The following is a 27,765-nucleotide window of genomic DNA, read 5'->3' on the forward strand; positions in this document are numbered from 1 at the left end:
TTAAGAAGGAGAATAAAGGAAAGTGAAGTTAAGCACTTCAATGCATCAAGGATATCATTTGAGACTATTATCTATAATCTATCTTATTATTGTGCCTTTAAGGGATATTTCCATCACATGAACTGATGAAGCTGTGCTATAGTTTCCCCAATACCAGGGTTGCCCAAACAGTGTGCCTCCAGCTGTTTCAAAACTACAACTCCCAGCCTTTGGCTGTCCATACATGCTGGGAATTGTAGTTTTGCAACAGCTGGAAGCACGTTGGTCGGGAAATACTGCCATATAGGGTTGGTCGCTGGGAGCAAGGACATTCAGGGAAAGACTATGAAAGAACGGGGGAGATGAGATCTGCACTGCCGCTCGCACCTGGGTGGTCCCATAGACTTACGGTACATTATAAGTCTATCAAGGTCATGTGACACAGAACTGAGAGAGAACATGCCAATCACACACTTCCCCTGGCCGTTCTCATGATCAGCTGAGGTCTGAAAACCTCGATAGAGAAATGTCAAAATTTTTTTATAATTTACAAGTACCATTTAAAGAGGTACTCCACCCCTAGACATCTTATCCCTTATCCAAAAGGAGATCGTGGTCAGACACAGCGGTGTTGTGAACATGGAAACTTGGGGCTTCCATGTTCGTGACGTCCCCTCCATTCATGTCTATAGTCTAGTCCCCTCCATTCATGTCATGTCTAGTACACAGCCGTCACACCTCCTCACAGAGACATGAATGGAGGGGGTGTGGCGTGACATCACAAACATTGAAGCCCCAAATTTCCGTGTTCAGAACGCTGCAGTGCCGGCCAGATCATCAAGGGGGGTCCCAGTGGCCAGACAGCTATAGCTCCTCGCTGCAGACTTCCACCACTGCACTGTCACAGGTGGGAAAAGTTTCTGGCGCACCCAGTGAGGGCCATGCCTGTACTGTTGCTTTAAGGGTTCAGGTACATCCCTGATTCCTGTCCATTTCCAATCTTTGCCAGGAACGGCCTATGTAACCCTGTTCCACATGTTCTTGTTGATTCTTCTATGATCCAAACTGATGCCTCTGCATTTTGAACTAGCCTAATACCACCTGCCTGCTTCTGAGCTACTCAGCTCTGCCACTAACACCAAACCAGCTCTGCTGTGCTGTGCTATTTCCACCTACAGTGTCAGCTCCCCTCTCCTGTTTGTATTACCAGTTCTTGGCACCAGGGCGTTCTGGCCTGCCTGGCCAGCTGCCACCTTACCGAGACCACTGTTGTGGTAGCAAAGTCTAGCTTCAACATCCTAGAGAGGGATAAAGGGTGAAAACCAGGGGAACACCATAGCCAAACCAGTAAGTGGCGTAGCTCATCCACGCCTGTTGGGGAGTTACAACTTTACTGATGTCTCTAATATTTCCCAGCATTCCGGGGGTACTCTGAATATCAAAAATTATTCATATGTTGTCCCCTCATGGCCAGACCAATTGTATAGCAATATACACATTACCTGTACTGGCCTGTTTTCCCTGTTGGAATATGATGTGACATAAGTGAAGAAAAACCTGCCCATCTACTTTGTTTACTTTATTCTCTCTCTCTCTCTCTCTCCCTCCCAATAGAGACAAAGATCATGTGACACTTTGTACTGGCTTTCAGCATCTTCGCCTTACAGCTATACAACTTTTATGGGGTCATATAAACAAGCCACGCCCCTTTCGTTTATCATCCAACCAAGCCACCCCTCTCTCATAGCTCATCAAGACACTCCCCATTTTTACAGCGTACAGGCAAGGCACGCCCCTTTATAATGGTCGCAGCAATGAGGACTGCTGGGAAATGTAGTTTTAATAGGGTGTGCAAGAGGAAGGAGCATATAGAAAATGGAGCAGTGGGCAAGGAGAGTATGGTGCATTGGGAAGCTGTGAATGGTGCCAGAATCAAGCCAGGTAAGTACATTCCCTACCATGTGGAGTACTTTTTTTTTTTTTATGTGCCCAGATAAAACCCTTTAAGTCACTTGGTCTTCAAGGGTTGTGCTGTAGTGAGCGGGTAAATACCTTTGCTGTAGTGGGTGGATAGCAGGCTGGAATAAATTTGCTTAAATAATGTTGTGGTGGCCCAGTACGGGAGGCGTTACCCCTTACCCTTGCTGCCCCTGTCCGGCAGACTCCCTACAGTGTCCTCTGGGCCCCTTGTACTTGTTTCCCCCTGTATATATGTTTTGCTATGTATTATAATATATAATGTGTTGTTGCTCTAAGACATGTACCATGTGATTATTACTCAGGAGCTACCAGTGACAAGGTGATCCCAGGGGTGACCTATGGGCTCCCTGCTAGTCTCCCCAATATAAGCCTTGGGAACTTACTCTTTTTGAGCTTTGCACTTTCTGCTAGGCTGAGGTCCAGTCAAGTTGAGTCCTAGTGTGTGTCCAGAGTCATTGGAGGCCTCAAGTCAAGACTGCAGCCACAGTCAATTGCAAGTCAGCTACAGTCATAGCTTTGCCAGTCAAGTCAAGTCAAGTTGGTCTCTGTGGGCAATTGTCAAGTCAACGTGGCCTGCACTAAATTGTCCCAGCAAGCCCTTAATGTCTCTGAGTCACTGGTCACCTCCGTTGGCCCGGCTACACTGTATTGACTTTACCATCTGTCACTCAGTAAAGCTACTGTTGTCTGTAACTTTGTTGGCGTCGGAGTCATTATTGCCCCCGTGCCTAGCCCAGGATCCAGCGGTATACCTTCAGGGGGTATTGAGGATAAACCACACCCTGGCATCACAAATACAAGGGGTTGATGCCATCTGCCCCTAGGGTAATTCCATCTGCCCTGAATCTCACACCCCATACCAAAATGTGATCCACCCATCCACTGCAGAATAGCCACGCCCGCTGTAGACCATTATAGACAAGCACAATTTCAATGGCCACTGCTATTTTTTCTACTTGCTTGTACACATGTATTGATCCACCATCTTGTGGTTGTGTGGTGACCCAGTACAGAATCACATGTACTCCTGCCCATCCTGTTTGGCAGATGCTGCTGCAATGTCCGTCTTGGGTCCACACTCCTCAGGACTCTCCATAATGCACAGTATAATGTAATGTTATGCAATGGTTAATGTATTGGTATTTTCTATGTACTTGTCACTTTAAACCTTAAACCTGTTGTCATGAACCTTGTTAATAGGGGAGTATGCAGAAGTGAACCATGTGACTTATCTGTCCAATGCTCTAGATTGTGTAACCAGAGTTCAGTTGTTGCTGAGGTACAGTTGAGAGAAGTGTGCAGTCTGTCTGTGAGGTGATCCTGAAGGAGGCCTGAGGCCTAGTCCAGCAACCACGAATCTACTACCAGTTAACCCCAGTACTCAGGTGAAAGTCAAAGCCTTGTGGTAAGCACTAAAGTCTGGGGATGAATTCAAGTCAAGTCCAAGTAACTACAGTCTAGCGTAGGTTGCATACAAGTCAAGTCAGTCATATACAGCACAATCAACTATACGTCCCAGCAAGCCTATAAGCTTCCCAAAGTTCACCCTGCATCTCCTTCATGCTAATCTGAGCTGTAAAGGATTGTACCATCTTTCCAACCTCAGTAAAGCCAGTTATCCGTAACCTTGCATCAGAGTAATTATTTGCCCCGTGCCTGGCACAGGAGATATAGGTGTATAGGTCAACCACGCCCTGGCATCACGAAAAGGTTAATACACATTACCCTCACCCGACACCACAGTTGTAGCTGCTACAGCAATATGCCTAACATAACACTGTGCCCATCTACAGCACAACCTGACCAGGTTAGTAGAAACTTGTGGTGAGGTGGTGGGACACAGAAGTTCTGTCTTAACTTCACATAGCACCTTTCAAGCCCAGTGCATCAGTTACCCCTTTTCCTGCTACATATCATCCGGTACTGTACGGTGTAATAAACCAACCCAGCACAGTGCAGCCTGTTTAGTCCTGTGCACTTCCCAGCACTAGGCATTGGTACAGCAGATAGAAGTATGTTCTATGGTGTAATTGACCAAGGAAGTAAGGAAAAGGAAGTCTTTGTATGTGTATTACTGACAACAGAGTGGAGTATGTTCTATACTGTGATTTATCAGAAAAGTAAGGAAAAGATAATCCACGTATGTGTATGTCTAACAGCAGAGAGGAGTATGTTCTATGCTGTAATTGACCAGGGAAGTAAGGAAAAGGAAGTCCGTGTATGTGTACTACTGACAGCAGAGAGGAGTATGTTGTATACGGTGATTGACCAGAGAAGGAAAAGGAAGTCCATGTATATGTACTACTGACAAATGAAGCCAACTCTGATCCAGACCCTAAATTGGAGAGAATGAGAAATAGCTGTTCATTATGGAGGGGGCTATCAGGAGCTCAATAACAGGAATGAGAGCACTAAAATCTCACTGACACTACTCTGAAGGGTTAATGTAACAAAACCTTGCAGGTTTGCAAAACATTTTTTGAAACAACAGGGACACTTTAACTTTAAAGTTGTACTGTTCATATCACGAGCACACAACCAAAGTGAAGAAAAATGGTAAGTAAGCCAGTTTTAATGAAGTCACACTAATGTAATACATGGGACTTTGCGCGTCTGTATTACGACTGCAAGTCTGATGAACTGAACTGCCAGCAATGAGCTTGGACTGTATTATGCTAGAGTTAACCTAGCCTAAAAGTGCTGCGAGTGACGGGGGGGGGGGGGGGGGGACCTTCACTCATCTTCCACCACTTCCTGCCAGTGCCGGTCCTCACTGTGAACCCTTCATGTTCCTTATCCTGACACATGAGAAGTGCCATCAGGATACACTGTGGTATTTACTATGTGTCGGGAGAATAGGAAGTGCTGTCAGCTGGACTAGTGGGGGATCAAGGGGCAGATGGGTAAAGTTTAAAAAAAAATGTGTTCCTGACACCAGGAACGATGTAAAAGAATCATAGATAACATAATGCCAGGAGGTGCCACCCAGCAATAATTACACTAATCAAATTTGGACAGTATATAAGTAAATAATTTATCATACAAATGATGGACAACGTATTTCAAGGGTAGACAACTCTCTTCGTCAGGTCTTTGGTAAGGACACGATTATGAGGGTTGTCTACCCTCGAAATGCATTGTCCATCACCTGTGTAACAAATTCCTGACACAATAAACACCTTTAAAAAAGGTAAAAATATTCATCTTAAATACCAATTTAACAGCCCTGCGTGATTTAGACTAAATAAATGTAACAAAAGAGAAAGTAGTTGTACTTACTGAGCATGGCATATGTTTTTGGCTCCTTAGAGTTCAGGTCCGATAAGTAATCCATGGTATCCTTCAAACATTTGGCTGAGAGATTTGCTGGAGCTGCAGAAGTGGCAGCAAGACAGAAAATAAATACAAGGACCCAGTCGGTCAACATGGCGCAAAGTGCGGTGAATTACCAGAGTTCAGCTTTTATAGACGACAGGGTCACGGCATTGACAAATCACAAGAGCAATTCCTGTTTTCCAAAGCAGCTGTGGAGCGTAAGCTAAAATCATTATGCATAAAAAAATCAATTACCACCCAGCTTTACCTGTGAATAGGAAGCATCTCGTGTTTCCCGTCCCCTATGGAGTCTGAGCTGGCTGGACAATTCTCATGACGCAAATGCAACAACGTGCTACAAAAAGGTTACGCTATAAACCGCTGAAAACTCCCTCGCCAGGTCACCGACCACCTCCCTCCCCACCGTCCCCATTGTAAAAAGGACACATCTTGACCGAGTCAAATACTCTTATGTTTATTTACATGTGAAACAGTCTCAATACATTTATAAAGACACCGAGTGTACAGGCGGAGAACAGCAGCAAGACTGGACGACCACGGAACGTACTCATGCACCTTCAATATACACGCAAAATACACAGAGATATAAAATTAATACAAAATTAATACAGAGATACAGAACAGGTAGAAAACAAAAGTAAAAAAATAATAATGTGAATGAATAGTCCCTAGTACTCTCACAGAGAAATAGGTTTGTTATGAAAAGGACAATACTGCACATTAGTGCCCCCCCCCCCCCCCTGTATACACATTAAAATAAGTTAGAGCAACGTCACAAGTAACTGTGCAAATGAGAATAGGGACCTGGTTTGGGTCAGACACCATTGTGGAGAGCTGACGATGCTGGTCCCTGTGCATTGTCAGATCGGGGTCTTATTGGACAAGGCAGATACTTTTGCAGTGCTGGCTACAGAGCTGACGGACTAAAGGGGTATTCTTATAACATATAAAGTGCCTCTCTACCCCTTCTTTATACATGGACTTTACAGCAATGTTCCTGTTCTCCAGCTTTGCATAATACCTTACTTGTTTGGGCTTAAGAACTGAATTTTCTAATACCACGGGATGAGATGACCATTGTGGGCTAAGAGTCCTTTGGTCACCGAGCCTATACACACGCAACACTTCTTTTCTCTCAGCTTTTTTTTTCATGTCTTTCCATTTGGTCTTACTCCAACAGTTATAGGATACAGGAGAAAGCAGGAGTGGGCACAGAAAGCAGAGGGGGCCCTGTTCGATAAGAGGATTGAAGCTCCTTTCATTTCAACTGATTTGATGAGAACAGGATGCTTTTCAAGAGTGTGCTGGTCCCTAGAAAGTCAACCAACTTATGACTGATCTGGAGGAATCATAGAGAAGATAATGCCAGGAGGTTCTAACCACCAAGAATTACGCTAACCGAATTCAGACAGTATATAAAATAAGTAAATAATGTATTATACAGATGATGAACAACGTATTTCGAGGGTAGACAACCCTCTTCATCAGGTCCTAGGATAAGAACCTGACGAAGAGGGTTGTATACCCTCGAAACACATCCATCATCTGTATAATAAATTATTTCAATTCAGACAGCATATAAAATAAGTAGATAAAGAGTTTATTACACAGATGAGGGACATCATATTTCGAGGGTAGACAACCATCTTAGTCAGGTCCTAGGAAAGGCAGCTGGAGGCACCCTGCTTAGGAAACACTGATCTAGTGGTTTCCATTTGTGCTATGGTTTCCATTTGTGGTATGGAGTGGGATAGTTACGAAAATCTATGTGAACAGTCATACAAAGGGTGTATATTAGGTCATATAGCGGCCAAATAAGTTGGGACCCTTTTATGTGTATGAATGGAAAGCTGTGGGAAAGAGTAGCACCTGCTATGGAGGACTCCGTGTGACCACACATTACATGGTCGCCCATTGATTTGAATAGGAGCACTGTAATACCACATTTTTACTGCAGAGGTCACTGTGTCAAGAGCAGCTGATCGAGGTTCCAGCTACCAGACCATCATTGATCATGTAATCGTCCGCATGTCCTGTTTTGGCCAAAGGGGGGTGTCCACATAAGACGACTCATTTAAATATTTTCAGAATACCCCCTTAACATATTTGAATATTTGAAACAACCTTTTTTTAATTGAATTTTTTTTTTTTTTTTACATGAATTGGTTCCATATGCAGAAAATGTGCAAAAAAAAAAAAAAAAAAAACAGTCCTACATATCTCTCCTAGGTACATACTGGGTTATTGTAAGGTTCCCATACTTTGTAATTCTGAATACCATACTCTTCCTGTACTCTGGAGCCGTGTGTATATGTATGTGTGTGTGTGAGTATATATGTATGTGTATATATATATATATATATATATATATATATATATATATACACACACACACACACACACATATATATATATATATATATATATATATATATATATATATATACACACGGTATTTATATTCAGACAACTAAAGTAAAATCATAAAAGGACAAAAGGGGCAAACATCACAGATTCATGAGGTATTTTGCTGCACATTCAACATGGACAGGGCCCCTGTGGACCATTACGATGCATATAGGCTGTTCAAGGGTATGTATTATTTTGCAACCATATTTTATAGCTCCATACCACCTACAATACCAAAAAAGGAGAAACTCTGGAAAATTGTCTACCTTTTTTGTATATACTTCTCCTATGCAGTTCTACCTGTCTCCGTGGTTACAAGCTAGTCCTATACTATAGTCCTACTAATTTCCAAGTTTGTTTGTAGTCTGTAACCATGGAGACACATAGGCCTGCTAGAATATTTTTAATCACAACAGGTTGCTTCAGTTTGTTTGTTTGATTTATTTTAGATGCATTGGATCATAAAAGAATATTGGTTGCAAAAGTGGACACACCCTTTACGGACAAGTTTAGCTAAAATTTCCCTTTTAAACAAGACTGAGATACACTGGTGAGAATTGCTCAATGGACAGAAAAACAAACAAACACTGAAATAAATACATTTTGTTCTAAATCAGCTTTGTGATTGGGACAAAGGTTATTTTTATATGGCGGGTTTAAACCTAAAGCAGTGAAATGAGGCCTTGTTACCAATAGCAACCAATCAGGGGTCAGCTCTTATTTTACCGAGAGTGATTTGAAAATAAAATAACGATCCTCATTGGTTCCTATGGGCAACTGTTATATATAGCAACCAATCCGATGACAGAGGTCATTTTTATCCGTTGGGTTCAAAACTGAAAGCAGGGATTTGATTGGATGTTACAGAATATATATATATATATATATATATATATATATATATATATATATATATATATATATATTACACACACACACACAAATGGAAACCAGTCAGAAGTCAACTCTTCTTTTGCAGCAGTCAGTAAAAAAAATGCAAGAATGAACCCGATTGGTTGCCATAAGCAACTTCTCCACTTTTTATGCATGCACAACAATGGTTGTCACATTGGATACTGGCAACCCAGACACCCTATCCAAGGGATCTCCAATCTGCCCTGACAGCCTGCTGGGAGTTGTAGTTCTGCAACTGCTGTAGAGCCACAATTTAGTGTATGTACCCATATACCACAAACCTTTTATTGGGGATGCAGCTTTTCCAGAAACAAATATAACTTTTGTAACAAAGTGAAAAACTAAGTGTGCATTCACACTATGAAATTTTCAGAAAAACTGCGTTTGAAAACTCTGGTGCAGCAGCCTCCTATTTTTTTCAATGGGATTCTGCTGCACCGCTCGTATTGTGGAATTTCTGCGAAAGAAAATTCTGTCACAGAAATATTAAATCTTTCAGCAGAATCCACTTGGCTATGCATTGCCGTAAATGGTTACAGCACATATTGGTACAGTCCTTCAGTGCATGAAATGTCTGATCAGAATTTCTCAGGGTGCACATTCCGTAGTGTGAATGCGCCCTTATGGATTCTTAGGGAACGTTGTATAATTGCATTTTTTTTTGTGGGATGATTCAAACAAGGTGCATTTGTTCAGCTGTTTTCCTTAAAAGTAGTAGACAACCACTGTGCAAGTAACACCACCACCCACCCACGCAGCGAGGTAGTCACGGACCTCGAAGAGCAGCAGATATCTACACAGAGAAAGTCCATGTACCAGACATCTCTATCACACCTGCCAACACTGAGGTCATTGATAAGCTGCAGCGTCCAATAGTCAATACAGGGACGTCATTTACTACGAAGCAGCAGGAAGCTGAGGGTGAGAATAGGTTTATCTTTTATCCCATAATTTCAGAAATGACCACAAAACTCCTTTAGGAAGCCAAAATTAACATTTCAACCTCGCCCTATGCTCCGAACGTCAACTTTTAGTAGAAATGCTGCCACATTTTTGTCCAGGTTTGCAGGACTGTCTGGTCAAAATGAAGACTATTGGCAAGTAAACTAAGTGCCTGCTGCTTCGGAAAATTGGAGAACAAGGAAGTCAGGGTGAACTTAAAGCTCCTGGGCCTCTGTAATATGCCCCCACCTTCCATATGCAATTTATAATACTAGTAAGTGACAGATGGGAATTTGGTCCACCTCAGGTGGCAGGGCCGATGTACAGCTGCTATTACTTCGCCTACCATAGATGAATCCCCTGCCCACCCCCTCTATAATGGGGCAGCCCATTTTACAAACAACAAAGCCTAGAACATTTTTTTAGAAGTGGGTGGCAAAACTTTTGCAACCACTTTTTTACATGATTGAGACCGTGTCAATCACTTAGGTACTCCGCCCCTAGACATCTTATCCCCTATCCAAAGGATCTCCACTGCCGTACCCCAGTCATCCGGTGCATGGAGTGAACTTTACTCTATGCCAGATGACTGGCGATGTGGCGCAGGAGGCCAGTGACATCACGGCCACGCCCCTTCATGACGTCACACCCCCCTCTCAATGCAAGTCTATGGGAGGTGGCGTGAAGGCCGCCATGCCCCCTCCCATAGACTTGCATTGAGGGGGCGTGGTGTGATGTCAGGGGGGCGCGGCCGTGATGTCACGAGCCTCCGGCACCACAGCCGGCATTCTAAATGGCGGGACCCCCATGATCAGACATCTTATCCCCTATCCTTTGGATTGGAGATAAGATATCTAGGGGCAGAGTACCCCTCTAAAATGCATGGTTGCTAGCAAAATTATATTATCTGAAATTTTAAATAAAATTAAAATAAAGCAAAGTGACCCCTGGGGCAGCAAAGAGCAGCACATTATTAGAACCGTATGACGGGTGAATTATTAATACTGGTAAAAAATCACACTTGAAAAATGACAGCTTTATCTCCCTGCATGGGTACAGCAATGCCTTTTTATGATCTGATAATCCATATACTTTCCCCTGTATCTCTAGCCCTAGTATATACTGTATATATTGATATAACTATGTCCGTTCTATATTCTTTCTGAAGCATTCAGAAATAGCCTAAGTAGCACATACCTGTACTACCGTTGTACTGCCAATATTCATCTATCACGGAAAGCAGACTGGCAGGGGTTAAATATCCTTCTCATCTAGGAGATATCACATATATTAAAAAAAAATCTACATCGATACAGTCACAGAGTATCAAAATTTTTTAAATATTTACATCTGCTTTACAGGAATACTGCTTTAGTAGTGTGAAGGTATCATAAAGGCCGGTAAGATACAACTAGATATTGCCACAAAAATTATTTTCCTTTCATTCGGTCCTTAATTTTTTAGTTTTTCCAGAGTAAAACACTAAGAACATCTAGCCTGGACCATCGAGAGTTCACCATGGCTCTTGTGGTGGTCCCCTCACTTCTCAGTGGAGGTCATCCTTTTAGACTTGATGAAAGCCATCCCATGAGTCCTCATGTGGGTGTTTAAAGTGGCTTCGGTTTCGAAGGTCTTAGAGCAAACTTTACATGTTTTGTCCGAGAATACATTATCTGATGCCTCATTCCCAACACTTGGTTTGTTCTCCTGTTGATTGTCCTCTCCAGAACCATTCTGCTTGGTGGAGGTTTGAGGTTCCTTGAGCTTATGAACGATGAAGAGGTGTCTAGAAAGCGAGACATGAGAGGTGTAGCAAAGGCCACATTCTTGGCACTGGTAAGAGGAACCATCGGACTTATGTTGGGGGATGTGTTCATGGAACTGGAGGAGATTTTCGGTCGTGAAGCCACAGACCGCGCACTTGTGGACCTTGAAGACATTGATCTTGAGTTTCTTCAGTGGTTGGGTAATGGCCCCTCTTGGTGATCGGAACTCTAGAACTGGTTCTTCTAACTTCCGTTTTGGCGTGGGCTCCTATTGAAATCAAGAGGCAATTTAAGTTTAAAGGTGTATGGTACTAAAAATCATGAAGTGCTGTAGACAAATTAGAATCCCACATCAGAAAGATCGGAATAAGAATAGAAAAAGGAAAGAAGGAAAGAAGAAGTGATTGATGGGGTGGGGGGAGCGTAGAAGAGGAAGGAAGAAATGCGTAGAGAAAAAGAAAGAGAAAACAAAATTGAAAAAAAAGAGAGGATAAAAGGAAGAAAAGTAGAGAAATGAATAAAGAAAAAAGGAAAGCAAGGGCAAGAAATAAGTAAATTTCAAAAGTAAAAGGCGAGGATGGAAATTAATAAGACTGAATAAAGACAAAAAAGGAAAGGAAGGAAAAGAAAAAAGGAAGGTGGAAAGGAAAGAAGGAATGAAAAGTAAAGGGGAGGAAAATAACAACGATCACTCACGTCACAAAACAGGGAGGGAGAAAGGAAGGAAGGAAAGTAAGAAAGGAAGGAAGAAGAAAAAGGAGTAAAGAAATAAAAAGGTAAGGATAGGAGAAAAAAGGAAGGAAAGAAAAAATGAAGTAAAGAAAAGGATTGAAACAAAAAAAATAGGAAAGAGTAAAGGAAACAAAGGAATGAAAAACAAGAAAATTGGATAAAAGAGATGGAATGAAGGAGAAAAAAGGAGGAAAGGCAAAAGAGAAAGGGGCGGGTTATACATTGGTAATTACTCTGTACATGTTAGTAGGGTTACTTCCAGTTTTCAGGGTTGATTTTATACATATACCACTTACAGTGCATATGTCACCTGCAAAATGGTCATAGAGTACTTAATTAAAAAAAATTGTGTTGCTTTTTGGGGAAAACACACTTTTATCCATGCCTCAAACATCAAAGAGGAGCGTCCCCGCAGAGGAGGGGTCCGCAGTGCTCTCAACTCCTCTCCACTCCAAATTCCCACCGGCAGCCTCTTTAATAGACAGACAGGGCTCATCTCCCATCGGTAAGTTCTGCTGAAGTTTCGTGAACACGTTATTGCGGATTGTGGAGCACGCACTATAAGTAGGTGAGGCCAGAGCCGAACCTGGCACAGCCACTGCACGTGTGTGTCACAATCTGCAACAATGGCACATGCACAGGATTTCATGAGGACTCAACAATGGGATCCAAATCCTGTCTGTCAAAGAGGTTGAGGGTGGGGGAGAGAAGTTGAAGGAACTACAGAACCTAGACCACACCTCTTTGATTCTTCAAGCATGACTAAAATATATGTTTTTACAAGAATAAGGCCCCTTTCACACTACATAATTACTCTGCTCTCAAAGTTCTGTCAGAAAATCGGCAGTAAAACGGCAGTTACAAAATCCCATTATAGTCTATGGGATTTTTCTAATAGCTGTTTTAAGCTGTTATAGCCCGTTATTAATAACGGCCGTTATTTTGTGACGGAAGATAGTTCATGAACTATTTCTCCCGTTACTATCTTCTGTCGCAAAATAATGGCCGTTATTAAAGGGGTAGTCCAGTGGTGAACAACTTATCCCCTATCATAGCCGTTTTAAGCTGTTATAGCCAGTTATTAAAGGAGTAGTCCAGTGGTGACCCAGTGGTGAACAACTTATCCCCTATCCTAGGGGATAAGTTTGAGATCGCGGGGGGTCTGACCGCTGGGGCCCCCTGCGATCTCTCTGTACGGGGGCCAGGCTCTCCGGCCAGATAGCGGGTGTCGACCCCCGCACGAAGCGGTGGCCGACACGTCCCCTCAATACATCTCTATGGCAGAGCCGGAGATTGCCGAAGGCAAGGAGGGGGCGTGTCGGCCGCCGCTTCGTGCGAAGGTCGACACGCCCCCTTCCCGCGGGCTGTTGGGGCTCCGTACAGGAGATCGCATGGGGCCCCAGCAGTTGGACCCCCCGTGATCTCAAACTTATCCCCTATCCTTAGGATAGGGGATAAGTTGTTCACCACTGGGTCACCACTGGACTACTCCTTTAATAACGGGCTATAACAGCTTAAAACGGCTATTAGAAAAATCCCATAGACTATAATGGGATTTTCTAACGGCCGTATAGGATTTTGTAACTGTCGTTTTACTGCCGATTTTCTGACGGAACTTCGAAAATGGAGTAATTATGTAGTGTGAAAGGGGCCTTAAAGCAATGGACAGCGCAAGTGAAAATTTCTTTGTGATCATTTCATTTAGCACTCTATGACCATTTTCCAAGTGACAGATGCACTTTATGCTGCACATCTTCTCTGACAAAGCCCTGCTGATCCGGCATCTGTGCACATCATTGCGGTACAAAATCCAGTATGCTTTGTAGATCCTACCTGTGGGTCTTCTTTGACTTCTGACATCTCCACAGTTGTGTCTTCAACTTCAGTTTTCACTTCAGGTTCTTTGATGCCATGCAGGAGCTGGATGTGTTTTTCTAGCATTAGACGTTTAGTGAAAACCCGCTTGGTATCAGGACATTTCCTAGGCACAGAAACATTCACTCACTTTAGTAACACACATATACATATATATATATATATATATATATATATATATATATATATATATATATATATATTATATACATATATATATATATATATATATATATACACAGTGATCCCACAACTTACAATGGCCTCAACATACAATAGTTTCAACATACAATGTTTTTTTCTGGACCACCGTAACTTGAAACCAGGCTCAACATACAATGCTACAGACAGTCTAGATCTGTGACACATGTCACAACTGGAGGAACTGACCAATCAGAATGGGCATTTTACTGGTAAATCACCTCTATTACTGAAGTGCATGCCCTGACTGGCTGTCTGGTAGCGCCCCCTACAGTACAGGGAGGAACTACAAGTTCTGTACTACTCCTTACCTGTGCCAGGGTTAGCTGCTCCTTTGGACACCAAGTAAGAGTGACTCCATTTGGGACACTATGTGTACTGTATAGGACCCTGAAGAAGCTCCTGTCCTCTACATAAACCATTGTTTCCCAACCAGGGTGCCTCCAGTTGTTGCAAAACTACAACTCCCAGCATGCCCGGACAGCCAACGGCTGTTGGGGCATGCTGGAAGTTGTAGTTTTGCAACAGCTGGAGGTACCCTGGTTGGGAAACACTTACATAGACAGTGATTTACAGCTTCCAGCAGATCTTTCTTACTTTTATATATAAGGATTTGCTTTATTTATATTTATTATCTACTTATTTTTCTTTAATCCTAACCTTTTCCAATTTTTGGATGACATTTTGGTGGCTTCAAAACCAATTACCAGGTTTCCATAGAGTTATGGTCTCAACATACAATGGTTTCAACATACAATGGTCGTCCTGGAACCAATTAATATTGTAACTTGAGGGACCACTGTATATATTATATATATATATATATGCCAGTCTCTATGTACTGCAGGTAGATCTGTGCTTTTCCATACAACATATTTATTATTGACTTCAAAGGGAGTGATATGCAAGAAATCTGCATTAAGCCCGTCCCCTACCTGTGAGAATCACATAAGTATTCATACCCTTTACTTAGGAATTCAGGATTCCAGCCTCCAGTTTTCTTGGGGATAAGACCACAAGGTTTACCTGGATTTGGGGATTTTCTGCCATTATTCTCTGCAGATCCTCTTATGCTCTGTCAGGTTGGATGGGGACAGTTGGTGGAAGCAATTTTCAGGTCTCTCCAGAGATGTTTCATTGGCTTCACGTTCTGTCCACTCAAGGACATTCACAGAGTTGTTCCTGTGTTGTCTTTGCTGTGTCCTTAGGGCAATTTTCTTGTTGGAAAGAGAAGCTTCTGTCCAGTCTGAGGTCATTGTCCAGTCACTCCGGATCAGGCTTTAATTAATATATCCTTACTTTGCTCTATTAAGTTTTCCCTCAACCCTGAAAGTCTCCCTGTCCCAGACACTGAAAAACACCCCCATAGCATGTCCTCCAGACATGAGGCTGCCCCCACCATACTTTACTGTAGTGATGGTATTGGGCAGGTGATGGGCAGTGCCTGGTTTCCTCCAGACATGATGCTGCCCTCACCATGATCACTGTAGGGATGGTATTGGGCAGTGTATGGTTTCCTCCAGACATGATGCTACCCCACCATGATCACTGTAGGGATGGTATTGGGCAGGTGATGGGCAGTGTATGGTTTCCTCCAGACATTATGCTGCCCCCACCATACTTCACTGTAGGGATGGTATTGGGCAGGTGATGGGCAGTGCCTGGTTTCCTCCAGACATGAGGCTGCCCCCACCATACTTTACTGTAGGGATGGTATTGGGCAGGTGATGGGCAGTGCCTGGTTTCCTCCAGACATGATGCTGCCCCCACCATACTTTACTGTAGGGATGGTATTGGGCAGGTGATTGGCAGTGCCTGGTTTCCTCCAGACATGATGCGGCCCCACCATGATCACTGTAGGGATGGTATTGGGAAGGTGATGGGCAGTGCCTGGTTTCCTCCAGACATGATGCTGCCCCCACCATACTTTACTGTAGGGATGGTATTGGGCAGGTGATGGGCAGTGCCTGGTTTCCTCCAGACATGATGGTGCCCCCACCATGATCACTGTAGGGATGGTATTGGGCAGGTGATGGGCAGTACCTGGTTTCCTCCAGACATGATGCCGCTCCCACCATGATCACTGTAGGGATGGTATTAAAGCAGGTGATGGGCAGTAACTGGTTTCCTCCAGACATGATGCTGCCCCCACCATGATCACTGTAGGGATGGTATTGAGCAGGTGATGAGCAGTGCCTGGTTTCCTCCAGACATGATGCTGCCCCCACCATGATCACTGTAGGGATGGTATTGGGCAGGTGATGAGCAGCGAGCAGTGCCTGGTCTCCTCCAGACATGATGCTGCCCCCACCATGATCACTGTAGGGAAGGTATTGGGCAGGTGATGGGCAGTGCCTGGTTTCCTCCAGACATGATGCTACCCCACCATGATCACTGTAGGGATGGTATTGGTCAGGTGGTGGGCAGTGCCTGGTCTCCTCCAGACATGATGCTACCCCACCATGATCACTGTAGGGATGGTATTGGTCAGGTGATGGGCATTGCCTGGTTTCCTCCAGACATGATGCTGCCCCCCGCTTAGAATTGAGGCCAACAAATAAAATTAAGAAAAAGGCTTCTTTCTGGCACATGCCATAAAGCCCAGATTCGTGGAGTGGTGGAGTGTTGCAGTAATGTTGACCTTCCGGAAGTTTCTCTCATCAGCACACAGGATCTTTGGAGCTCAGCAGAGTGATCACTGGGTTCTTGGTAAACTCTCTTAATTAGGCCCTCCTCCCCAGGTTACTTAGTTTGGTGGCGAGTCCCAGTTGTTCTTTTATTTAAGCATTATGGAGGCCATTGTGCTCTTGGGTAGTTTCAGTGCAGCAGAATTTTTTGTCCCCTTCTCCAGATCTGTTCTACAAACAGTTCTTTTTCCTCGTAGCTTGGTCTTTGCTCTGATATGCATTGTCAGCTATGAGACCTTATATAGACGGGGTTGTGTCTTCCCAAATCCTGTCCAATCATCTTAATTTACCAAAGGTGACTCCGATCAAGGTGGAAAAACATGTCAGAGATGATTAAGAGAAATGGGAGGAGTCAGAGCTAAATTTTCAGTTTTATAGCAAGGGGTCTGAATACTTATGTCAATGTGAAATAAAAAGAATTCCTTTTAAATAAATTTACCCAAAAATTTAAAAATTCAGTTTTATGTCATTATATTGTATTAAGTGCAAATTTTGTTGATTATAAACACAAGGCCACAATAAAACAAATTGTGAAAAAAAGTGAAAGGGTCTAAAGACTTTTGAATGCGTTCTATAGCGTTCAGTGATTATTTCTCACATGTAAACCTGATATGGCAGATTTTCACGTTTCTTACATAGAGATATCACATATACAGTAATAATATCCTAAAAGGCTTATATATTTTCCATGGAGGTCACTACAGATATGAGTGACGCAGAAGCTATCGGCCTGATACTCACGGGCAGGTGTAAACTTTGCGGATGCCTTTGTGTTTGATGCGGTTGTGTCGACATAGACTGTGGGATGAACTAAAGGACTTGTCACACTGCCGACATGGGTGTTTCTTCATGTGCTGTGGGAGAGAAAAACTTCAATAAAAACCCAGTCATGAAAAAAGAAAAAAAAATTAAAACTAAAAAGAGAAGCCACACAGGGTAAAAGTGAAAAGGGGCAACATTGTTGCCCATTGGATGCCTTAATGCTCTTCAACTGGTAAATATATTCCTTGGAAACCAGAAGTCACCAAATGAAGGTCTTAGTGGCAGGGATTGTATTGGGGACCTCAGTGTTAGACTTCAAATGAGGACCACTTTGGCAGCCACTGTATGGGGGCAAACAATGAATGATGGTATTAGTGGAGGACACTGAATAGAGGCCTTGGTGGAAGACCCCAAATGCGGGTGCTGAATCTCCAGTTTCGGAAACCTCCAGGTTTCTGGGACTGGGGAGGTGACGCCACGCCCCCTCCATTCATGTCCCCCTCCATTCAAGTCTATGGGAGGGGGTGTGACGGCCATGACGCCCCCTCCCATGGATGGAGGGGGCGTGGCGTGACGTCACATCCCCAGTCCCGGAAACCCGAAGGTTTCCGAAACTGGAGATGCAGCCCTGCATAGAATGCAAGTGCTGCAGGGAGATCGCGAGGGGTCCCAGCAGCGGACCCCCCACGATTAGACATCTTATCCCCTATGCTTTGGATAGGGTATAAAATGTTTTTGCCTGGAATACCCCTTTAAATGGGAGAATCAAGGGGCAGGCGCTGTATGAGGGCTTCAGTGGTAGGAACCAAATGGGAGCACCTAGGACAGTAATTTTATGGGGAATCTGTGAAAGGCATATAAGCGCACCTAAAGCAAACACTGTATAGGGGCATCTATGGCAAACATTGGATGCAGATATAGATTATATACGCCATGTATTCAGAAGGAAAGTTCACTTGAAGTCATTGGCAGACAAAGGGATAGTTTCATCTTTTAGGCCCAGCTTATCCCTGCTTCATCTCTGGACCTGAACATTCATTAACAATTATTATACTTGTAATACGAGAATTTGGAAATGGCACAATGCACTGAAGTAATGGCCCCTGTTACACATTGTTCTATTTGACCCTCCATCTATCCTCAGCTGGACTGCTGTAAGGGTATTTTATTCCATTTTAAAGCCCCTGTAGGAGTTTTGCCACAGAGAATCAGTTACCTCAGATGGCACTTGATACATTTCATTAGTTCTGTTCTTGACTGGTCTGGTAAGATGTAGGTCACAGTCTACTTTCTTCCTACAGGTTACCTTATAGTCTATAACGCGGTCACCACCCTCTGAGAATCCCATTGCTTTCCTGCGTTTTGTACTTTTGGACTAAACACAGAAGTATGGCTGTACTTTCCTTACAAGCTGAGAAGTCTCCGACTGAAGTCTATCTGTGGAACAAGAGACTCGGAAGACACGATCTGCTTTGCTTTGTAGCTCAGGGGTGAGCGCGGATCTCACCGGTTAGATCTCTTTTGGCTGTTTCTCTGCTTGTAGATGGTGAAAGGTAATGCATTAAAGATTAAGAGGCACTTTAGCAATGCAGCTGTTACATTCTGTGTGACGGCTCTAAATTTGCAGGGCAACATGTAAATCCTTAAGTAAATTTATTTCTGCTCCTTTGGTCATGAAAACCCTCAGTTTCAATTCGAATGCAGCTAAGCATTTAGAAAAATCCTTGGGACATAAATGCCCACACATATAGGGTGGATATACCCTAAATGCCTAAAGCTATATGCTTTAGATACTTGTTGGTCAAATGCTTGGTAAGCCAACAGCTACCTCCCTTGTCCACTCGATACACACGTGGCCAAGTATGCTCATTGGAGACACCCGTGGCAGCAGCTTATCTTCCCAAAAACAAAAAAGGATCAGCCAGTTGCAATCCATCATGTCTGATCCTCATCATCCCAGATGACTGCATGGTCTCACCTAAACTGGTGGATTCAGCCAACGTTTAACTGATGTGTGTGGCTCGCTGTAGGCTTTGTTCACATCACACCCTGGTTATATGTTGAAGGAATATGTTGGGATTACTAATGATAGTGCCTATGGTTTTGTTTGTTTTAGGCTATCTTTATGTTATGTGAACATATTCACTGTAGGTGCTTAATATTGAAAACCCCTATAATGCCATAAAAACTTAGCACTCTGATACTTTTGTATCACTGTCTGTTGCATTTGTGCTCCTCTCATATTGAATTCAGGATATAGCTAAGTTACAACAGCCATTTATAGTCACTATGCTATAGCATTTAGTCAACCAGGCTTGATACCAAAGGGATTAAGGGAAGCTATCTCCAAAGAGTTGCACCAAAAAGCTACATTGCATATCCTTTCTTGCAAGGCTACATAGAAATGCATGGCTCCAACTTTCTGATCCCTTTGTCATCTATAGGCATCTCAAGGTTCCTCTGCTGCTAGCCAACCATGGGTGGTCCAAAACCATTACTCTGCACCCAATGAAGTCAATGAACCATCAGTGTAATGAATGGGTGCCTATTGTCTGCCAAAGCAAGAATCATTCTTTGAAGCAATGTTTTCTGTCTAATAAAGGGGTCCTCTTCTATAAAGGGTCCCCTTCTATAAACATTGTGTATCCTAATTGGGGACATAAAAAGAGTTTGCTTTTGGGGATATTGCCCCTATTGTTACCAGGTGCACTGAGCTTTTTGTACAAAGCAGAGTATGATGTACCATGACATGACTGCCGGCTAACGACATCAGAGAAGAAATATCGCGGCAGCTCTTCCCTTTTTAATCTCCTTTTAAAGATTCATGAGGGATAAGTGCACGGGGAACGCAAAGAACGAGTGTTATAGAGTGGGGAAGATGTCTGTCACATTTAGGAATACCGCTTTGTTGGTTTGCCAGGTTGTTTTGTTTTCTTCGCATCTAACTTTTTCAAGGAAGTTAAGCGCACGAACTGGCGAGGGGAATGGGTCAAAGCTTTCCTCTAAAGACATGATGATTCATTATCATTTATTAAAGAAAAGGTTTAAAGGAGAACTCCATCCTCTAACACATAATGGGTCACGAGTTATGAAATGATAAGACTGGTTGAGGTCAAGAATGGGCACTGTCATTTCTTAAACAAGGTGTACTGTACAGAGATTTACTTTAGGCCACCCCAGTCCTCTGTACTCTCCTGGTCAAAGCCACCATCATGTCACATTTGTGATGTCTCACAGTCACCTCTATAAAGCAATTGGGAGAACCTGAACGATCCCCTGGATCAGGAGATGTAATCTTTTAACAAATTTTCCAGGTGTAAATATACATTACTAAAATAGTACTGGTTCTATAAACAATATTAACTTGGGACTTTATCAGGGATCAAGCTTATAGGCATCCAAATATATTCAGGCACTTGAGCAGCTTGGCCCCACCATCTTGACACTTGGCTGTGAAAAAAAGAAATTCTTAAAAGTTTTGCAACTACCATAAGCTCAGGGAAAAGGTACAGTTTACTTTTATACCCTAACAGTTATCCAACAGTGTCTGCAGCAAATAGAGCTGAAAGATTCCCTTTTACTCCTTCCCTAACAAAGATGTACATTTACATCATGGGATAAGAGACTTTAGTGCGGGATCAGGAACCTACAGGAAACTACAGCTTGCAGCGCAAATTACCCTTTACCCGGGAGGGGAGGGGTCTAACGGGGCTGCAGCCCAGAGTCTCAGACCCATTGCCCTGGATCTCAAGCCGCCACATTTTATTTTTTGTATTATTGTTATTTTTTTAATTCTTGTCACCGCTGCTTCAACCCCTTATGGACCAAGACCATTTTAACCTTAAGGACTAGGCCAATTTTATTGCTGCGTTTTCATTTTTTTCCTCCTCGCCATCTAAAATCCATAACTCTTTTATATTTCCATCTACAGACCCATATAAGAGCTTGTTTTTTGCGTAACCAATTGTACTTTGTAATTAAACCTCTCATTTTACCATAAAAAAATGTTAAATGAAAACCACAATTTTGCACATTTTGGAGGGTTTCGTCTTCACACTGTACACTTTATGGTAAAAATGACATGTGTTCTTTATTCTGTGGGTCAATACGATTAAAATGATACCCATGGCTGTTACGCCGAGCGCTCCGGGTCCCTGCTCCTTCACCTCCGTGCAGCGCCCCGGTCAGACCCGCTGACCGGGAGCGCTGCACTAGTGTCACCGGCTCGCATCCCAATCTCCTCACCTTCCCTGTCCTCAGTCTGCTCAGTCCCGGCACGCGTGGCCCCGCTCCCTAGGGCGCGCGCACGCCGGCTCTCTGAGATTTAAAGGGCCAGTGCGCCATTGATTGGCGCCTGGCCCAATCAGTACCTGCACCTGTGCCTTCCTCATATAAACCCACTTCCCCTTCCTGTATTGCCGGATCTTGTTGCCTTGTGCCCAGTGAAAGCGTTCATGTGTTCCCAAGCCAGTGTTTCCAGACCTTCTGCTGTTGCCCCTGACTACGACCCTTGCTGCCTGCCCTGACCTTCTGCTACGTCCGACCTTGCTCTTGCCTTGTCCCTGTGTACTGCGCCTGTCTCAGCTGTTAGTGGGGTTGAGTCGCTATCGGGTGGAACGACCTGGGGGTTACCTGCCGCTGCAAGTCCATCCCGCTATGCGGCGGGCTCTGGTGAAAACCAGTAACCCCTTAGACTCCGTTCCCCTGGTACAGCCCACGTCATCACCTCACTGACACAGAGGATCCACCACCAGTGTCCTCGCTGCATACCTATCCGGATCCTGACAATGGCTAGATACTTTTATATTTTACTGTACAAAATCAGTAATCTACAATCGCCCTATTTTGACCACCTATAACTTTTTCATTTTTCCGTATATAGGGCGGTGTGAGTGCTAATTTTTTGCGCCATCATCTTTATTTTTTATCAATACCACATGTGCATATATAAAACTTCTAGATAATTTTTTATACATTTTTGGGGGAATAAAATGTTACCAAAAAGCAGCATTTTGGACTTTTTATTTTTATTTTTTACGTTTACGTCGTTCACCGTACGGGATCATTAACATTATATTTTGAGTTCAGACATTTACGCACGAAGCGATACCAAATATGTTTATTAAAAAAAAAAAATTTACGCTTTTTGGGGGTAAAATGGGAAAAACTGACAATTTTAATTTTTATTGGGGGAGGGGATTTTTTAATTTTTTTTTACTTTTTATTTTTACATTTTTCAACATTTTTACATTTTTCTACATTTTGCTAATACTTGCATAGAGCATAGCACTGATCAGTTTTATCGGTGATCTTCTGCTCTGGTCTGCTCAATCTCAGACCAGAGCAGAAGACACCGGGAGACGGACAGAGGCAAGTGAGGGAACATCTGTCCGCCATTATAGATGATCGGATCACCGCAGCAGCGTTGCGGGCGATCCGATCATCTATTTTAACTGATCACGGCATCTGAGGGGTTAATGGCGAACATTAATCAGAACATTTGGTATTATTGGAATCACACTGACTAGAAGAATAAGTGTAGTATGTAGTTTTATCGAATAGTAAATTCAGAAAAAAAAATTGCCCCACAAAATTGTACAATTACATTTTATGTTTATTTATTTCAAGTTTGCCCTACATATACCGTATATACTCGAGTATAAGCAGAGTTTTTCAGCACAATTTTTCATGCTGAAAATGCCCCCCTCGGCTTATACTCGAGTGAAAAAAAATAAAAAAATATACCGCTGCAGGGACCATCCGACTAGTGACGCTGCATTGACGACGACGCCCAGGGACGTCCGTGTGCAGCAGACGTCCGTGACGTCAGGGGCATCCCTGCGCACACACGTCCCAGTGTGTCGTCGTCTATGCAGCGTCATTAATCTGGGGCCGGCCCGTAGCGGAGAAGAGGGCCTCCCGGTGAACTTGGACGGCCCATACTGGCTCACCCTCCCCACTGGAATGCGGACGGTCCCTGCAGCTACTAAGATAGGACCGAGAGAACTGGGGAGGTGAGTAGACAACGAGGGGACCTATATGATGAAGGAGGGGGCGGTCTGGATGATGACAGGGGGGATGATGTATATTCCCCCCTAGGCTTATATTCGAGTCAATAATTTTTCCCAGGTTTTGGGGTGAAAGTAGGGGCCTCGGCTTATATTCGGGTCGGCTAATACCTGAGTATATACGGTAATTTTTTTCTGGCTTCGTTATATATTATAAAGTACAATAAAAAGTACAACTTGTCCCACAAAAAATGCCCTAATATATCTCTCAAAATTTTCTAAATATGGGGAGTCAGGAGGGGGTTAATAACCTTTTGAGCAGTACCATACTGTCTCGCTCAGAAATAAAATGATCACATCTGCATTGCCTTTTCCTCAGAGCCTTTTGGCAATTCTGTCCTATTCAATGGCAGGAAATGTGCTGCATGCATCTTTTTTCTTGTCAATTTAGAAAACACTGGTAAAGCCCATTATATTCCCTGCCATGAATGGTCTAACCCTCTTATACCAAGCTGTTTTTATACCGTATGCCTACATAATGAAGAAACCTGGTTTTACTTGATACAGTGCTGGAGTCAACTCTAATTGACTGCCATCCCATTGTAAGGGAACACTGGGTGAGCATCACTTACTGGAACCCCATTATAAGTCAATGGAATACACGGAGATCCATTATATCCAGGATAAGCTGGTGACAGACACTCTTGGCACACTTCTAGCCCAGATCAGCAATTGTAAATTTTATGACCACTGCTGCTAATTACCCCCTGAGATCAGGATTCGTATTTAATTTACGTTGACTTCAAACCTTGTATATGCAGTTCCACTGTTCTCTGTGATAAGAACTTTCTGACCGGGGTACTCAGACAGACCGGGCAGGCACCCCGAGACAGACCGGGAGAGCACCCTGAGACACACCGGGCGAGCACCCCGACACTGTCTCAAATAACCTGAGAACGACTGGATGAGTTCTCTGAGACAGAATGGTTGCTAGAATTGAGGCAAGTAATGACTCCATTCAAAAGCCAATGGTTGCTAGGCAGTGTTTTCTTAGCTTTATCTTCTCCCTGCTGCCCGGATTCCTTACATGACACTGCCATCAGCCTATCACTGGCCGAGGCAGGACATCACTGTGGCCGGCAATAACTGCTGACTGCAGTGTGATGATCTGTGCACATGGAAGCAGGAAGAAGACAGGAGGGACAGAAGACCGATAGCAGCGCAACGGGGGAACGGAAGAATATAACTTATGATTTGTTTTTTTTTTTTTTTTGCAGCCCGGGCACAATAGGATAGAGAAAAGCAGCGCTGGAATACTCCTTTAAGCTGCACACAGTGCATTAGGGCTTTTAAAGTGTACCTGTCCCTTTTAAAAACATTTCACATGTCCTTCAGACGAGTCAAAAGCTTTAAACAGTTGGGGAATAAGCATTCAGATTCCGACTGATGCATTACATTGATCTATTAGATCTGCCCTCTATTGGTACAGCCTGCCATAGGCAGTCTGTATAAGTTGCAGAGTCACAAAAGACACCAAGTTCTAGCTAGGGCCTGGAGTTAAGATGCCGCGATTGCTATTGATCATGTCATCTAAACAGTTATAGAACAGACATCAGACTGGGCGAGCAGAAAGACTGGGCGAGCGCCCCGAGACAGACCGGGCAGAGCGCCCCGAGACAGACCGGGCAGAGCGCCCCGAGACAGACGGGAAGAGCGCCCCGAGACAGACGGGAAGAGCTCCCCGAGACAGACGGGAAGAGCGCCCCAAGACAGACGGGAAGAGCGCCCACTGGGTTCTCCGAGACAGACTGATTGCTAGAAATGCTGCAAGTAATGACTCCATACAAAAGTCTATGGTTACGAGGCAGTGTCTTCTTAGGAACCAGACTGTCACACAGGATTCCTTATATGGCACTGCACAGTCTGCAGATTTTTAGATTATTCTAAAAATAAATTAAGAAAGGGTTAAAAGGAGTTTCCCATTAAGATGTTTATGCTGGCAGATAGAGTGTAATGTTCTTCAATGGGATTATTGACCAGACAAGTTGTGGCCCAGTGATCCCTACTGTATCTCCATTGCCAAGTATATGTGGGAATGACTGTAGTAGCTGACATGTTATCTGTTGTTGCTCTTACCTTCCCATGGTCCTTCCTCATGTGCGATATATAGACGTCCCTCTGATTGAAGAGCTCCTCACAGTCCCAGCAGGTCCAGCCCGGTTTTGCATTTTTCTTGACAATTTGAGTGGTCTTCTTTTCCGGGATGACGGTTTTCTTTTCCGGTTTCTCGGCTCCATTTACAGGCTTGGCTTCCTCTTTGATGGGGCTGTTGGAGTTCTGGGTGGTGGGCTTAGTGCTCAGAGGTAACGTGGCACCCACTTTTGGAGGACCCTCCACACTTTTCAATGTTCCATGCATAGACTGCAAGGAAAAATTATACCAGGTTAGGAAAAGTTTGGAAGGTAAGTTCAAAACATTTATTTAACCCCAAACTATTTTTTTTTTTTTGCACTTTGTTTTTTACCTCCTCCCCTTCTAAAAATCATAACTAGTTAAATATTGCACCTACATACCAGTATAAGGGCTTGTTTTTTGCACCACCAATTGTTCTTTGTAATGACATTACTTATTTGGTAACATAATCTGCGTCAAAACAAAAAAAAATTGTGTGTGTGTGTGGGGGGGGGGGGTGATATAAAAGAAAACAAGAAAAAAAAACACTGTTTTGCTAATTTCTAAAGCTTCCGTTTCTACGCAGTACACTTTTTTGGGGAAAAATGATACCTTATCTTTATTCTGTAGGTCCATACGGTTACAGGGATACCCAATTTATGTGGTTTTTATTTTATTTTACTACTTTAACAAAATTATAACTACATGCACCAAAATTAGTATTTTTTAAATTGTCATATTCTGACCCTATAATTTTTTTTTTTTTTTTTTTGCATACGAGGGCTAATTTTTTGTGCCGTGGTCTGCAGTTTTTATTGGTTCCATTTTTGTTTTCAGGGGACTTTTTGATCGCTTTTATATTAATATTTTTATGGTATATGAAGTGACCAAAAATGCACAATTTTGGACTTTTTTTTTTTTTTAACATGTACACCATCAACCGTGCGGTTTAGCTACCTTCATATTTTAATTGTTCGGACATTTACGCACGCGGCGGTACCAATATTATTATTACATTATTACATTAAAAAAAAAAAAAAAAGGAAATGGGGGGTGATTCAAACTTTTAATAGGGGAGGGGCTTATTCACATTTATTAATTTTTTTTTTATTTTTATTTTTTCCACTTTATACTTTTTTTTTTTTACCCCCATCAGAGGGCTATACCATACAATCTTCTGATTGCATATACCAATCAATGCTATGCCATAGCATAGCATTGATCAGTGTTATCGGCGCTTTGATGCTCCAGCCTGCATGGCAGGCTTGGAGCAATAGAGAACCGATCGGACAGTGAAAAGGGAGGTAAGTACCGATAGTCCTGTTCAGCTCTGCTGAGCTGCCAGGATAGTTTCACTTTCATTTTAGACGCCGCAATCAACTTTGACTGCAGCGTCTAAAGGGTTAATGTCAGGCATCGGCCCGATCGGTGGTGCCTGGCATTAACCCTGGGTCCTGGCTACTGATAGCAGTTGGGTCCCACCGGGATTGAAGTGTTCTCCGCTTGTGAGAACGGTTTAAACCCCGGTAATGGGACTCAGGACGTACAGGTACGCCCTGTGTCCTTAACATATTTAAAAAGAAAAAAATGATGATGATGATTATTATTATACATCATCATCATCATCATCATCATCATCATCATCATCATCATCATCATCATCATCATCATCATCATCATCATCATCATAATAAATAAGTCTGAAAATTACTTTTATGTTAAGCATATTTTTAAAGAATTTTTGGTGAATTATTATTTTACAAATTTTCTATTTTACTATCTATATCAGCGTTTTTCCAACTAGCATGCCTCCACCTGTTGCAAAATAAAAACTCCCAGCATGCCCAGACAGTCATTGGCTGTCCGGGCATGCTGGGAGTTTTAGTTTTGCAACAGCTGGAGGCACACTGTTTGGATACCACTGATCTATATTATAAAATAATCCTGGAATCTTGCAGTACTCAGTCTGGCCACTAGGCCCTAAAACTAAGCTGAGACTTC

The 27,765-nt window shown here is 43.1% G+C and overlaps 2 protein-coding genes across 8 annotated transcripts in view; both read right to left on the reverse strand.

Moving 5' to 3' along the window:
- LOC130294531 (O-acyltransferase like protein-like) overlaps positions 1-8,056 on the reverse strand; it is a 57,565-nt gene extending 49,509 nt beyond the window's left edge. For 3 of the 4 annotated variants that reach the window (XM_056544475.1, XM_056544466.1, XM_056544492.1), the window contains exons 1-2: positions 7,971-8,056; positions 5,239-5,331 (exon numbers count right to left, since the gene is read on the reverse strand). In XM_056544475.1, coding sequence (XP_056400450.1) covers positions 5,239-5,293 — 55 coding nt within the window. In that variant the 5' untranslated portion in view covers positions 5,294-5,331; positions 7,971-8,056. Of the gene's footprint in view, positions 1-366; positions 469-5,238; positions 5,332-7,970 lie in introns of those variants that run through there. The other variant, XM_056544483.1, reaches the window with a different exon arrangement.
- Positions 8,057-10,305: 2,249 nt separating this feature from the next.
- Positions 10,306-27,765, reverse strand: part of ZNF532 (zinc finger protein 532) — a 71,890-nt gene continuing 54,430 nt past the window's right edge. For all 4 annotated transcript variants that reach the window (XM_056544395.1, XM_056544384.1, XM_056544405.1 and 1 more), the window contains 4 exons: positions 25,729-26,013; positions 17,564-17,676; positions 13,893-14,040; positions 10,306-11,595 (listed from right to left, as the gene is read on the reverse strand). In XM_056544395.1, the coding sequence (XP_056400370.1) occupies positions 11,101-11,595; positions 13,893-14,040; positions 17,564-17,676; positions 25,729-26,013 (1,041 nt within the window). In that variant the 3' untranslated portion in view covers positions 10,306-11,100. The remainder of the gene's footprint in view (positions 11,596-13,892; positions 14,041-17,563; positions 17,677-25,728; positions 26,014-27,765) is intronic.

The sequence above is a fragment of the Hyla sarda genome, chromosome 1 (assembly GCF_029499605.1).
Source record: "Hyla sarda isolate aHylSar1 chromosome 1, aHylSar1.hap1, whole genome shotgun sequence".
In the NCBI taxonomy this organism is placed as follows: domain Eukaryota; kingdom Metazoa; phylum Chordata; class Amphibia; order Anura; family Hylidae; genus Hyla; species Hyla sarda.